This window comes from Mycteria americana, chromosome 7 (assembly GCF_035582795.1).
Source record: "Mycteria americana isolate JAX WOST 10 ecotype Jacksonville Zoo and Gardens chromosome 7, USCA_MyAme_1.0, whole genome shotgun sequence".
Taxonomy (NCBI): domain Eukaryota; kingdom Metazoa; phylum Chordata; class Aves; order Ciconiiformes; family Ciconiidae; genus Mycteria; species Mycteria americana.
This window is the reverse complement of record NC_134371.1, coordinates 66,523,602-66,537,259: the sequence shown is the minus strand read 5'-3', so window position 1 is coordinate 66,537,259 and position 13,658 is coordinate 66,523,602. Positions and strand designations below refer to the sequence as shown.

The following is a 13,658-nucleotide window of genomic DNA, read 5'->3' as shown; positions in this document are numbered from 1 at the left end:
TAAAAATAAAAGGCACCAGAAAGCTAGGAAAGCGAGAATAAAAAGTTGGGTTTTTTTTTTTTATTGCACTACTCTCCAAAGTTTGAGGATACAGCTCTTCCCAGAACAGCCCGTTTCCAAGCAGCACCTAAAATTTGGCCGCACAATTCGGTATTGCTTATACCGAAATTCTCTTCTACTCTTCGGAAAGGTGTAAAAAAAAACCAAAAACAAAAACAAAAACCCCATGACAAAAGAGCCCCAAAACCCAGCCCAAAGGCGCCCGCAATAATGTAACACTGCAAAGGAGGCTTTTGAAACAATATATTTCTGCTGATCTTTTTGAAATTAAGCCAGCGACAGCAACCCTTGTTAATATTTTTACAATCCATTTGCTTGTAAATCTATTAGGAGATGTGCATATGTTCCCCAACTATTTCCTAGATCTTCAGCAGATATGTAAATGCAACGATGTTTAGATTTTTCCTGACAGATGATACAAAATGCTCCTGCCATTTCAGTTCCAGTGCTTGGATAAATACGCTCATAACTAGGATTTCTGTTTGTTTTCCTTTCCTAACCCACTTTCGAAAGCTTCCCTTTAAATCTGAACCAAAACTTAGCACAGACACACCACAAAAAAAAAGAAAAAAAACCCCTCCGTCTCAAAACTCGTATCAATAAAAGCTCCTGAAATGAAAAATAGGAAATTGCTTGCAATTGCGAAGGGCTCGCCCCCTTTTTCTACAGAAAATGACAGAACCACTCAATTGATCCTTCGGAGGGAAGAGTTTGTCAGGAGGCCTCTAATCCTCGTATTACTTTTCCAAACGTGCAACAAGAATGCGAGATTTTCACAACTGAGTAAAAGCACAGTGCTGGACTTTTTTCTTTTTTTTTAATTAAAAAAAAAAGGGGGGGGGGGGACACAACACACCACACGACGACAACACCGGGACGGGGAGCAACCGGCCCATGGATTTATTTTCTCTCCTTAACGTGCAACTGGGCCTACTAAACCCAAGAAGCTACACGTGCAGATGCAAAGCGATGCGGTACGTCGCCGGCCCTACGAGGAGCGTCTTGCTGTCCCTCCTGCAGGACTGACAAAAACCCAGGTATTTTTCAGAGTTGAATTTGAGGCACAAACTTTGGCCAGGCAGAGCACAGAGTTGCATCCCGTGTCCTCTGCGAACTCCCTCCGCTCCCGTTATCCTCCTGCCTTTAATCAAGTGCACGGTTTTTAAGCCCGGTGGAGTTTCGTGCCCCCGCCGGCCTGGCTTCTCCTCACCAGGCACCCAGAAATTTGGGGGAGGCTGGGGAAGGAGCGGGGGACCACGGCGAGGGAAGGGGACGAAACTTTTGCAGCTCTTCAGGCTGCCTGGGAAGCTGCCTTCCCTCTCTCTGCATTTCCTCGCCTTTTTCTCGACGGAAAGAGCCTGGAGAGGCTTTCTCACCGGGAGAAAAAAAATATTCAAATTAAATTAATAAGAATAATGTAGTCAAAATCTCCTGCAGGAGGAAATAATCTGGGGTTTGAGTCCACCACAAAGCATTTCCTCGTTAAACCATTATATCCTGCTAATTGAAGGTGTGTAATTTAGCGTCCTGCAGCAGCGCGCGGGGAAGGGGGGGGGGCCGGGCGGCGCTCCGCGGCCGCGCAACTCGGGGGCACCGCGGGGCGACCCCCCCTTCCCGCCCCCGCGCAGCCCCGTCCCGCCGCGAGCGGGGGGCGCAAAAGTTGCGCCGAGTCCCGCGGGGGGCCCGCTCCGCGGGCGGGAGGGTCGCGGGGGACACACACACACACACACACACACGACACACGCGGGACAAGTTTGCGGGTGTCGTGTGTGTATGTGTGCGTCCCCCTCCGCGGTCCGGTCCCCAGCTGGGGCGGCCTCCGCGGGGCTGCGCGGGTGCGGAGGACAACTCCGCGCAGGGGCGGGCTGCACCGCGCCGCACCGCGGGAACGTCCCCAGGTGCGGGGGACGGTCCGTCTCCGCGCCCGGGGTGGGTGGGGGGGCGCCGCCGGCGGTGGGGGGGGGGGGGGGGGGGGGGGGAGCGCGGAGCCAGCGGGGCCGATCCCGCCCGCGTCCCCTCCACCGAGCGGGGAGCCCGGGGGGTGCGGGCCGTGCCGTGCCCGGCGCCTGGGGCTGGCAGAGGCGCAGCGGCTCGCAGCGCTGCCCGGGGGCGCGGAGCGGAGCGGCGGTGCGGGGCGCTCCGGCGCGGGCGGCGGCGGCAGCGGCGGCGGCGGCGGCATCGATCGCGGATGACCAAGCACGGCGGGGCCGTGCGGGGCGTCCCGCAGCACCGCGCCCGCGCGGCCCCCCCCCCCCCCCCCCAATTAATTAAACCATTAATAAGTAGGCGCCATTAGCCATGTGCCGATACAAATGGCCGTGCGGGAAGGGGGGTGGGGGGGGTGGGATGCAAGCGAAAGGCAACAAAGTTAGTTTCGGCGAGCTGCGTTTCTGCCCCTTCCCCGGCGCGCACACAGGCACGCACCCCCCGCAGCGCCGGCCCCATCGCGCCCCGGCAGCCGCTTACCTGGGTGAGACAGAGCGGAGAATACATGACTGCTGCGGGGGGCTGCGGTTTGGAGGTGTGCGTGTGCGGGGAGAGAGGGAGAGAGAGAGGGGGAGAGAGAGAGAGGGAGAGGGAGAGAGAGGAGGGGAAAAAAAGAGAGAGAGAGAGAGGAGAGGAGGGGGAGCCCCGAGCCTGCTTCTTGCTTTCACATTTCCAACTCTGCCAAACTGCAGCCAGCGCGGAGCCGCTCCATGAGCTGAACTTTAACCCCGCCTCGACTTTCCCGCACTACGCGCTCGGCATGCCTGCCCTGCGCGCCGTTAAAGGCATAGCGCACGCTGCGCGCCCCTCCGCCGCCGCGGACCCCCCGTTCCGCGCCCCTCCGCGCCGCTCTGCGCCGCGCCGCCCGCTCAGCGCTCCGCGCCGCCCGCCCGCCCGCGGGGGCGGGGAGGGGCGGGGAGGGGGCTGCGGCGCCGACCGCCTCCCTCCGCCCCGCCGCCCCGCAGCGCGGGCAGCCGCGGAGAGGCGAGCGGTGGTGGGCTCAAAGTTTTCTTCTTTTGGGGTTTTTGGCTGTGGTTTGGGGTTTTGGTGGGGTTTTTTTTTTCTTTTTTTTTTCCCCCCCCCCCCCTCTTCCCGACGGCTGCGGGGATGCGGCTCCGCTCGGCCCTTGGCCGGGGAAAGGGAGGGGACGGGGGGGGGGACGGGGGGGAGCGGCGCTTGCGTTCACAACTTTCCCCATCCCCTTTGGCACTTGTCATTTTAAATCAAGCGCTTTATGGTCAGGGGTGCTTATTCCACTTAAAAAAAAAAATTAAAAAAAAAAAAAAAGTAGCAACACAGCAATTCATCTGCACACGCCCCCCCCCCCTACTAATAAAATCACTCCTTCAAAGTGAAGCGCTTAAAATTAAAAATAACACCCGCGCCTCCTGCCACTTCTTGAGCGCATTGTTTTGGCACCGGCAAGGTTTGGGTTTGGGGTTTGGATGCTCTCCAGCCCGCTCGTGGGGACTCGTAGGGTGTCCCGCGTGTTGGGTGTCGTGCGTGTGTGTGTCCCACGCCCTGTCGTGGGAATAGGGTTTAGGCGACCCCCGCGTCCCTGCGCGTAGTGGGGTGGCCGCAGGGAAAAATGCCATTTATAGGGGGAGAGGGGGCAAAAATCCCCCACGAAGCTGGTGGAAAAGGTGGCAAGGGGGGGGGGGGGCTGCGCGGGGGCGGAGGGGAGCGCGGAGCGCTCCCCTCCGCCCCCGCGCAGCCCCCCCCCCCTTCGCCGTCCGCGCTGCACCGTTCCCAGCGTTTTGCGGTTTGCAGCATTATCTTTAAGTAACTTTTGGCGCCCTTCGAGAGACTTTTGGCCGCGGGACGGCTGGTTGCGCCCTCTAGGCAGGGGCCGCGGCCAAGCGCAGCCCCTCCGCAGCCGCGGACAACCCCCCCACCCCCAAAAAAAAAGGGGGGGGGATACGGCAGCAAAACTACCCCCGCCGTATTTTTCAGCGCTAAACGGGTGGGCGCGCAAGTTAGCCTTATTTTTTCCCAACTCAGCGTTTTGCTAAGCCCGCTTTTAAAAAATAAATAAAAAAATTAAAGCGCTTCCCCCCCCCCCCGCCTTTATTTTGGGGTTGGGTTTTTTTGGGTGCTAAATGCGGAGGTTTCGGCAGCTCCGTCCCCGCGGGGCGCCGCCAACTTCGGCGGAAAAAGCAAAAAAAAAAAAAAAAAAAATCCCGAAAAAAAAAAAAAGGAAAAAAAAAAGGCGCGCCCCTCCCCCCCGGGGGAGTTCAAACGTCGCAACACCCACCCCCGTCGCTGATTGGGTAGTGCTCGGTAACGTCACACCGCCCCGCCCCGCCGATTGGCCCCCGCCGCGGTCCGTCACATCCCGCGCCCAGCCGCGTTTCTTTGTGCGCGGCCGCGGCCGCTCCAGACGGCGCGTACGTACGGGCGGTCCCGCGGAAAGGGGGGGGGGGGGGGAGAAATCTGTCAAGCTCAGCGGTTTTCTCAAATCCCTGACAAAAAAAAAAAAAAAAATTGAAAAAAGAAAGGAAAAAAAAATCAACTCCGGTGCAGACACCCGCGGCCGCGCTCCCTCCGCGCCCGCGCAGCTCCCGCCCAGACAATAGCTGCTGCCCTCTGCAAAAGCATGAAAATCAGGTTAAAAAAGAACAAAAAGAGAGACGTTTAGGAGGCGCCACGTACCATGGGCAGGTATAAAGAGTACGTGAGAAACTTTACGGGGCTCAGACGATTGGCTCCGGGTGTTGACACTTTTTTTTTCCCTGCGATTTTTTTTTTTTAATAGCTAAAATAAACTTGCAGCCGTTGGGAACCCCCGTTGGGAACCCGGAAGAGAATAAACGCCGCAGCCAATTGCCGCCTGCCGTTAGGTGGTTGGGTTGGGTTGGGTTTTTTTTCCTTGGGTTTTGGTTTGGGGGGGGGGTTGGTGACTCCCGCCCGGGGAGGGCGGCAGCGCGCTCTGCGGGTCGGCGCTGGAGGCCGGGCCGGGCCGGCCCTGCCGCTGCCTCTCCCCGCTCTGCCGGGCGTGCTCCGAGCGCCTGGGACTTTGCAGAAGTTGCGAGCGATTCGGCAGCCGCCCGCCTCCCTCCTCCCCTTCCCCTTCCCCTCCTCCTCCTCCTGCCCCCGCGCCCCGCGCCCCCTCCCCCTTCGCCCCCCCCTCCCCCTCCGTCCCGTCCCCCCCCCCCGTTTATTTCCGCAATGGCCGCGATTTGCATGGGAGCCCCGCACCGGGGGGGCGGGGGGGCTCACGGACATCCCCTGTCCCTCGCCCTCCCGGACGGGCGGCCCCCGCTGCGGGCCTCCAACCCTCCCCCCGCCAAGCCCCCTCCCCGCCGCGGGGGTCCTCCGCAGGGCGGCTCTGCGGGAGGGCGGCGGGGGGTGCTGCGGGCAACCCCCTCCCTTGCACGGGTAACCCCCTCCCTGGCACCGATAACCCCCTCCCTTGCACGGGTAACCCCCTCCCCGGCACCGGTAACCCCCTCCCTTGCACCGATAACCCCCCCCACATCTGCACCCCCCGCATGGGCAACCCTTCCCGGCGCGGGGAACCCCCACGCCTTGCACCAGCAAAGCTGCTTTGCTGCACGGGCAAACTTACCTGGCCCTAGCGCACACCCCCCCCCCCGCACACCCCCTTTGCACGGGCACCAGCCCTGCTTTGCACCCCCCGTGCTTTGCACCCCCACGCCGCGCTTTGCGCACCCCGCCGGGGCGCGGTAAGGGTGCGGGGCCCCCCCGGTTCGCGGCGGCCGGGCAAGCCCTCGGCGGGGGAGGAACTTTCCTTCCAGCAGCACGGCCGTGTCTGGCAGCAATGCCGCAGCCGAGAGCCGAGCTGCAAAGTCTCCAACTTACACGGCACCCCTAAAATAGTCCTGATTTCATCCCCTGAAAGGATTTCCTGGCTTTGTGTGTCTTAACTAGCCTTGGCCATTTTTGTAGAATAACCCTATTATTCACAGCTCCGAGGGTACAATCTGCTAAAGTCACTTAATAAAAAAAAAAAAAAAAGAAAAAGAAAAAAAAAAGAAAAAACCTTCAAAGGGCGTGAGAAATAAAGGCAAACAAACAATTGTCTGTAGCTCTCAGCTCCCCTTGATCGTGGATACCCGCTTCATTAACAGCAGAAGCATTATATTCTTAAAACTGGAAGCCTCAAGTTGCGTGATAATACTGCAAAATTAATTTGGGGGGGGGGAGTAAGTGAATTTGAAGGTTAATTACTATTTTTTACAAGAAAGTGAGACTTCAACTGGCACAACTTAACTCGTAACTTAATAAGTGGCACGGTTATCCCTCCGAATTTACTGCTTTTAATCGACTTGAGCAGGTATTTAAAGCCACAGAGGGCTGCAGCCCCAGCGTATGGAGTTGAGAGAGGAAAGAAAAAAATAAGAAAGAAAAAAAAACCCTCAGTGATTTTCAGTTTCAAGTTTGGGAGCCTCAGACCTGCGCTGGTGACAGCGCGGCTCCGTACGCGACGCGTTTGAACCTCCCGGCAGCGGCTCTGCTTTCTCGGTTACCTCTTGGTGACCCCTCCAAAGGAGCCCGCCGATTCCCAGCGGTCTGGAGACCACAGGTTGGAAACCACTGGTTTTGCATAAACTTCTGTTATTCGGCGCAGGCTTAGGTTGCGAGGGTTCCTCTTAGCAAATTGTCGAAGGATGATTTGTACTGCATAAATTAAAACATCATGTCCCCTTGCCATGTGAAAGCATTATTAAAAGAAGCATAATAAGGGATTTCCACCATGTTATCAAGCGTACAAAGAAAACTTCGAATGGGAGGGATGGCTGTCATTGGGGTAGAACAAGCTGGGATTTTGGAGAGGCTTGAGAAGAGCTTTGAATAGCCCGTCAGTTGGACAAGGATCAGCGCTGACAATAGCTGGTCTATATGTGGTATGGCCTGTTAACATACAGCAGCAATCATTAAAGGCCTGATCCTGACAACAGGGCTCTTCGGGGCCCTGAGCGATGGCAGTGGCTTTGGGAGAGCCACCGGGGCTGCCCGCCTGCCCTGGGGACAGCTTCGCCCCACTGAGAGCCAGAAGCCCCCCGAAATCACAGGGGGCTCAATCCTGACCCCCTTTCCATCAAGACCTCAGAGCCACGCGCTGCTATGACTCGCATCTCCAAAACTATTTACAGACTTAAATGCCATTACGGTTGATGGAAATCAATGCCCAGATGTTTCTGTGTCATCCCACGAGCCACTACGGAATTAGCTACGAATCCCAGCAGAAATGTCGTGGAGGAGCCGTAGGTCAGTGCCGTGCCTAACCTGGTCCCACCATCCTTCGTGAAATTTATATCGTCCGAAGGTACTAAAAATAAGAGTAGTCTCTAAGGTTCTCTCTGGGGAAGAGATTGATTTATTATTCCACGTGTACATAGAGAACTGAGCATAACGGGTTTTTCCTCCTCAGTCTGAAGGCTCCAAACCCTGATGCAATATAAATAAACACCACGGTCATGCAAACGCTGTGTCACCCTTAAACGGGAGGGCAGGTGGGCAGAAGCTTCAATCTCCAGGCTCCAAAGTTCAAGGGGTAGCTTAAATAAGCAGACTGATACGTTTGATGAACGTTCTCACCTTACACCGCCAAATATGTGTGAATAATAATGTTTTTGCGTGCAGCGTTTTCTGCCCATCACCATGATTCCCAGCCGGAGAGCCGGGAGGATGAAGAGGTGCTGCGGTTCCCATCTGACAGATGAGGGAGGCTGCACGAGAACTCGGGGTCTGGACCATAGGTGCATCGCCAAAGCCACGTACACGTGGGGATGGGAATTAAAGTAGTTGTGCTAAGGGCAAGTAGCAATAACTGCACTAAAAATTGGTCAATCATCCCTTTCTCTGTGAAATCTCCTACTTTAACCGTGAGTTACTGGAAGCATTGCTGCCTGGTACGGCCGTACGTGGGGCGCTGGCTCCGGAGCTACGCGCATCGCAGAAATGCCTGCGGACTTGTAATGCACTTCTACAGGGTCTTGAGGCTCTTGCGAGATGCACTGCGGAGGAAATAACTTCCCAGCAAAAGTGTGCAGACTACGGAAAGGAAGCAAACAGAACGGAGAGAGGTGGGATAAGCAGTGTTTTCCCTTTTGTTTTGCTGTAGATCTTCTAATGAGGAGCATAATACATGGTAATACTATTTTAGCATAAATAGTGCTCCGCAAGCAGAATTTAGTTGAAAAACCAAAATACCGCACAGTGAAACTTCGCTGTGAAAGTGAACACAGTTTAACAAGCTCGCTGTGATTTACGGATCGGTTTGAGCAGTGCTCGCTGGCCCAGCCCTGCGGCAGAGCCCGGCTTCGCCGTGTGCCAGCCTGCACCTAGAAGTCCCTGCCCACCATGTAGATGCCACCATCCAGGTGGATAAAACCCCGTTCGCAACTGGGAAAGGACACAAATACGGACAGTCGCCCTCAGATATATTTTATTGGTACACAGTCCCGCGGTGTTATCGCTGCTGGAAGCTGCTGGACACCTCTCACAGTGGTACGAAATCATTCTCCAGCGATACCGAGTGATTACAGCGTACGGTACTGATATTGCCATCATCCTAACTCCAACGTTTTATCAGGAAGTTTGGCATAAACATTTTGGACCTAATCTCGCATGCCTCAATGGAAGTTTTGCTTGCATAAAGTTTGCGCGAGGGTGGTATAAACATGGTGTGGCAAATAATGTTTATATGCCCATACACGCGCACACACGCTGTTTATTTTAGTATATTATATATCTATGCATTGTCATATTTATGCAATATATTTCTCAAGAGGAAAGTATGTCTTTTGTCGCTGTTTTTCATACGAGAACATTTTACATTCAGGGTTCGCTTGTAATATAAAAGCTGAGATTCAAGACGCAGTGTGAAAAACTAAGCTTAAGAATTGCCAATTGGACTTTGTAAGATTCAGGTAACACAACCTGAGGTATGTTACAAAGAAAAGTTATGTCTAAGGGAAAACAGGAATATAGTGCAAAAATGCCAACAGCATCACCTACGCTGCTTACAAGCAGCAGTGGTATTTTAGCCCTAATTAACATGCATTCCCTCCTGCCCTTTGCTGCATGCATTTCTCGGTGGTCTGTAACTTTTAAAATGAGATGTGCATTATTTCCCCCCAGTAAATAAATAAATAAAAATCCAAAGAGCAATCTGTTTAAGTACAAAGTCATTTCTCACATTTCTCATCTATGCTAAAGTTCTGGGAAGAAAAAAAAAAAAAAAAAAATCCGAGTGGCCTTTTCAGACAAAAACTCGGACAACTTTGTACCTAGGTTAGCAACTGGCGAGGAGGGCACGGTAACAGGTGCCGGTTTATTACTGCTTTTCTGGCATTGTGGGTGTCGCACATAATTCATCCGCAAATCTCTTCCGCAAGTATGTTTTCAAAATAGTTTAAGCCCTGCTGACCCAGAGCACACATGAGGTCTGACCGCTCTCCTTGCGGGTAGGGAGCAGTAAAGTTTTCCATCACAAGTTTTGCTAACTCCCTCTCTTTTCTGCTATAAAAAAAAAAAAAAACGCAAACCCTTTTCAGCCTTAAATTAGGTATTCTGTAAAACGTGGTAAGGTCTATATTCTTGATAGGAAGGACAGGAACTGGCTAATACAGCAATTTAGGAAATGCACTTTCATCCCATAAACTCCAAGCTAAATGAAATTTTAGGGAATAAAAAATAATACTCTTCCACCATGATTAGTAACTTTTCGCTTCTCCACCTTTTCTAATTTTATAGACCACTTCATAAGGTGCAAGGAGCGAGTCGTAAAAGTTGTGTGTATCTACCTCACGTGCAAGGGTTGGCTGTAAGAACTCAAATCTGCACGAGAGCCAACGCTTCTGCCTAAAAGATGTCGTAAAAAAATCACAGAGTGAAGCGTACCCGGTCCGTTTTGCTTGCTCTGCCTTTCCCAGTGCCTACGGCTCCTTCCTAACAGCGAAAGAAAAGTGTTAGTCTCAGCACCTGAAATTTTTTTTTTTTTAAGTCTTTATTACTGTAATTCACTGACCTGCCGCATTGTAAGCCCTGGCAATATAGATCCCTGGGATGGGCACCCTGCGCTGGTACTGGATCTCTCTGGAGAGGCTGCTTTGTCTTTGCAGAAGAGTTTTTCTTTAAAAAAAAAAAAAAAGAAGTGTAATCCGTGTGGGCTGCCTGTCACAATCACTGCTCTCCTCTCTTAGCAGCAGGGAGAAGGTGAGACCATCCTCTGCTCACCCGACTGTTGTGTTAACTTCTATACTGGGCTGGGATGATTTCCATAGGGTAACCCCCGGAACAGCCAGGCGCGATGCACAGGTGGCCCTTACAAAGGGACACGCTCAGCTACATTTTTATTTGGATTCCTGGAAAAACACATAAATCACAACACCGCCCCACGTACCTATGCCCGACCCCTTCGTTAACTTCTTGGATGAAAAGGTTATTGCTGAGCCTATGGAGCAGGTGTACGTACGGTGGCGAAGCTCGCGCGGAGAGAGACGCAGACTATATTATTCCTCCCTCAGAAAATTGAAAAGCCGAGCCCGGAGATCCCCCAGCCAAGCTCCCCCCTCCTCCAGGAGGAAATAAGCATTTCCTTACAGATATTCTATTTTTTTTTTTATCCTCTTCAGATTCAGATTGTCACTAAATATAGAAACTCTCGTAGCCATACAAAACGTGCATCGCCCCACAGCTGCTCATTTGCAATTTGTGCTGCACTTAAAAATCTCTTAATGCTACAAATAAACTTTGAGAAAGTTACATCCCAATAAACAATGAGGTGTTTTTTAAAATTACACGTGCTACTGTATTATTAGGTCTCTACCGACACTACAATTATCTTTTGAAGCTGGCAATAACGTATTAGCTGTTCAGTCAGACGCAGAAATAGACTGCTGTATAAGCCCTCTGCCATTTTTATGAATGGAAAATATTTTAAAAGATTGTTTCCAGTTTCTTCTTTGTCCGCTCCCCACAAAGAGCCCCCTCGCCGAGACTCTCTCCCCACGTCACTTTAATATTCATATATATTAGCCATACATTGCGATACATGATTAACTGCCCCCCCACACACACACACACCGCCCCAAACAATACATATACTTATTGGATTAACTACTCAGTCCTCGCTGGTAAGGAAAGCGGTATCCGTGAGCTCTGGCTTTTATTTGCACGTACAGTTGTAGATCTGTGGCGTGACAATAAATTAAAAAAAAAAAAAAAAAAGTGAATAATCCCTACGCGGGAGCGCAGTGTCCGCCGCAGCATCCGCCTGCTCCGCGGCACCATTTTTACTCGCCAAGGGAATTCGCAGCCAGGCGGTTTCTGCCCGGTTTTGCCCCATTTCTGCCCGGTCTCCGAGCAGAGGCTGCCCGGCGCAGGGCGGCGGTGATGGGCGTCGCAGCTCCCCTTCCTCCGTGCCCCCTCCGGCACAGCCCTGGCACCGCATCGCCGGAGGGGGAAAGAGAAAATAAAAGGGAAAAAAAAAAAAAAAAAGGCAAAGCCTTTAAAGTTTGCTGTTTGGTTTTGGTCTGGCTTTGGGGTTTTTTTGGTTTTGGTTGTTTTTTTTTTTTTTGGGGGGGGGTGTTAAAATAAATAAATAAATCTCGCAACCTGCCATCTCTGCCTTCTCAAACGCTCGCCAAGTCAGTGGTAGCCATTTTCATCTAAGGTACAGGAAAAGGAAAGAAAAAGGAAAAAAAAAAAAAAAAACCAAAACCAAACCCAAACACGGAAAAAAAAAAAACCCAACCCCAGGAGCAGCGCAGCCCGCGCAGGTCGGGACCGCCGCCGCTCCAGCCGCTCCGCGCCCGCGCAACCCCCGCCGCTCGCTCCGCGGGCTGCGGATTCCACCCCCCTCTCTCTCTCTTTTTTTTTTTCCTTTTTTTTTTCCCCCTTTTTTTTTCTTTTTTTTTTTTTTTTTTCTTTTGCCGCAGTCTCCGTCCGGCGCTGGGGCGAGTCCCGGCAGCCCCGCGCCGGCGACGGGCTGATTTATCGCTGCTCCAGCCCCGGCTCGCAATTAATGTCACTAAATCACGCACATGCGGAGAGCGGGGACTTTTTGACCAGCTCGCAGCCGCCCCCCCCCCCCCATTAATAAAAAAAATTAATAAAAATATAAATGCGAAAAGAAAAAGGCGGGGGGGGGGGGGGAGAGAAATCCAGGCGAGAGCCGGCGCCCCCCGACCCCCGCCGCAAAATAAAGTCTCAACAAAAGTAGCGGGGGCGGCGGGCACGGCGGAGCGGGGCGGCGCGGAGGGAGGGAGGGAGGGAGGGAAGGATGGAGGGAGGGATGGAGGGAGGGATGGAGGAAGGGATGGAGAGAGGGAGGGGGGCACCTGGCAGCCGCCGCGCCCGCCCCCGGCCCCGCCGGCGCGGAGGGGGAGGCGGGGGGACCCGGCGAGCCCTCCCGCCCGGCCCGGTCCTGCCTGCCAGCAGCTGCACGCACCGCCGGCGCGTATCCACGCAGATATGTGCATAACCACATATATTATAGATATATGTATGTATGTGTATATAGTGGGGGTTTACGTGCTCCGGAGCGCGGCGCTGGTGACGGTGGCTTCCTCCCCGGTGGCGGTGGGACGCAGACCCTGGGCCAGCAGCCTGCGGCTCTTCCAGCCCCGCAGCGGAGGTGGTTTGCGGCAGTCGGGTGCAGTTACCGCAGGACCCTCGTGTCCCAGGGCTGCTCCCGCTGCCCACGGGTCAAGTCGGTACAAGCCAAGGGGTCCCCTGGGCTCGGGGGGTTTGGGCTTCTGGGCGAGGGGCCGCAGCTTGGCCTCTCCCCACCAGCCCCATTAGGCCCTGCGGCGGGTTTGCCTGTTATTTCCCATTGCATCCTTTAACAGTAGAGAAAAAAAGAATATTCAGTATCAAAAGCACTGGTGGCATTGCTATAATTCAGGGGTTGACACAATCCATGGGGATTTCATCCCGGCACGGGCTCTGCTGTGGCTATGCCCAGCGTCAGGGTGGGATTGCAGGGGGAGAAGTTTCAGCAATGCCTGAATCGTTTCAGCCCACCAGATGTATTTGCAAATCATTGAGATTTGCAATGATTGCGCTTCTGAGCAAGGGAGGAGGCACTCCTGAGAGCCCAACGCTGCGTGCAGGACAGTCGCACGCCGCCAGTAGATGCTTACATGGCTAATAAAATCTGGGATAAGACCCCAACAATAACGCAGCACACAGGGCAGGAGGCCGAAACTGTTTTCTGCAGTTGCACCGCAGCAACAAACTCTGATCCCCCCCTGCCCCGTTAAATTCAAGAAACATCTCCAGATTTTCAGTGTCGCTGAGCTCCAAACTTCAGTGCAAGTGCCTTCTGCCCTGCTTGGCGAAGGGAACCCGCAAGCAGGCCTCCTGCGTGTGCAACACAAAGAAAACACTGAATCTCCATGGACAAACCCTGCCTCTTGCCCACGGTTTGGAAAATCGGTAAGCGAAGGAGAAACGCATAGAGCAGAGGAGGACACTGGACACCTGGGTGGAAGGGGAGAGTGGCTGTGGCCGACTGCCTCCCCCATCCGATGGAGAGTCCAGTGAAGCTGCTTCTCCCTCTTTGCAGCAATGCTGCTCTTCCTAAAGCCTTTGAGACACCGGGATGGGACGCTATAGGGGAAGGCGCCTGCTCCCACGCG

The 13,658-nt window shown here is 53.8% G+C and overlaps 1 protein-coding gene and 1 long non-coding RNA gene across 14 annotated transcripts in view; both read right to left on the bottom strand.

The window, feature by feature from the left end:
- Positions 1–2,922, bottom strand: part of NFIA (nuclear factor I A) — a 256,456-nt gene extending 253,534 nt beyond the window's left edge. For 8 of the 13 annotated variants that reach the window (XM_075508866.1, XM_075508865.1, XM_075508875.1 and 5 more), the window contains exon 1: positions 2,527–2,922. In XM_075508866.1, coding sequence (XP_075364981.1) covers positions 2,527–2,553 — 27 coding nt within the window. In that variant the 5' untranslated portion in view covers positions 2,554–2,922. The remainder of the gene's footprint in view (positions 1–2,526) is intronic. The other 5 variants (XM_075508864.1, XM_075508870.1, XM_075508872.1 and 2 more) reach the window with 2 other exon arrangements.
- A 5,530-nt stretch (positions 2,923–8,452) lies between these two features.
- Positions 8,453–11,684, bottom strand: LOC142412924 (uncharacterized). Its single transcript, XR_012776641.1, has 4 exons — positions 11,632–11,684; positions 10,252–10,379; positions 10,043–10,146; positions 8,453–9,963 (listed from the first exon to the last, which is right to left on the bottom strand). It is a non-coding gene; the product is annotated as an uncharacterized LOC142412924 (long non-coding RNA).
- Between the last annotated feature and the right edge of the window lie 1,974 nt (positions 11,685–13,658).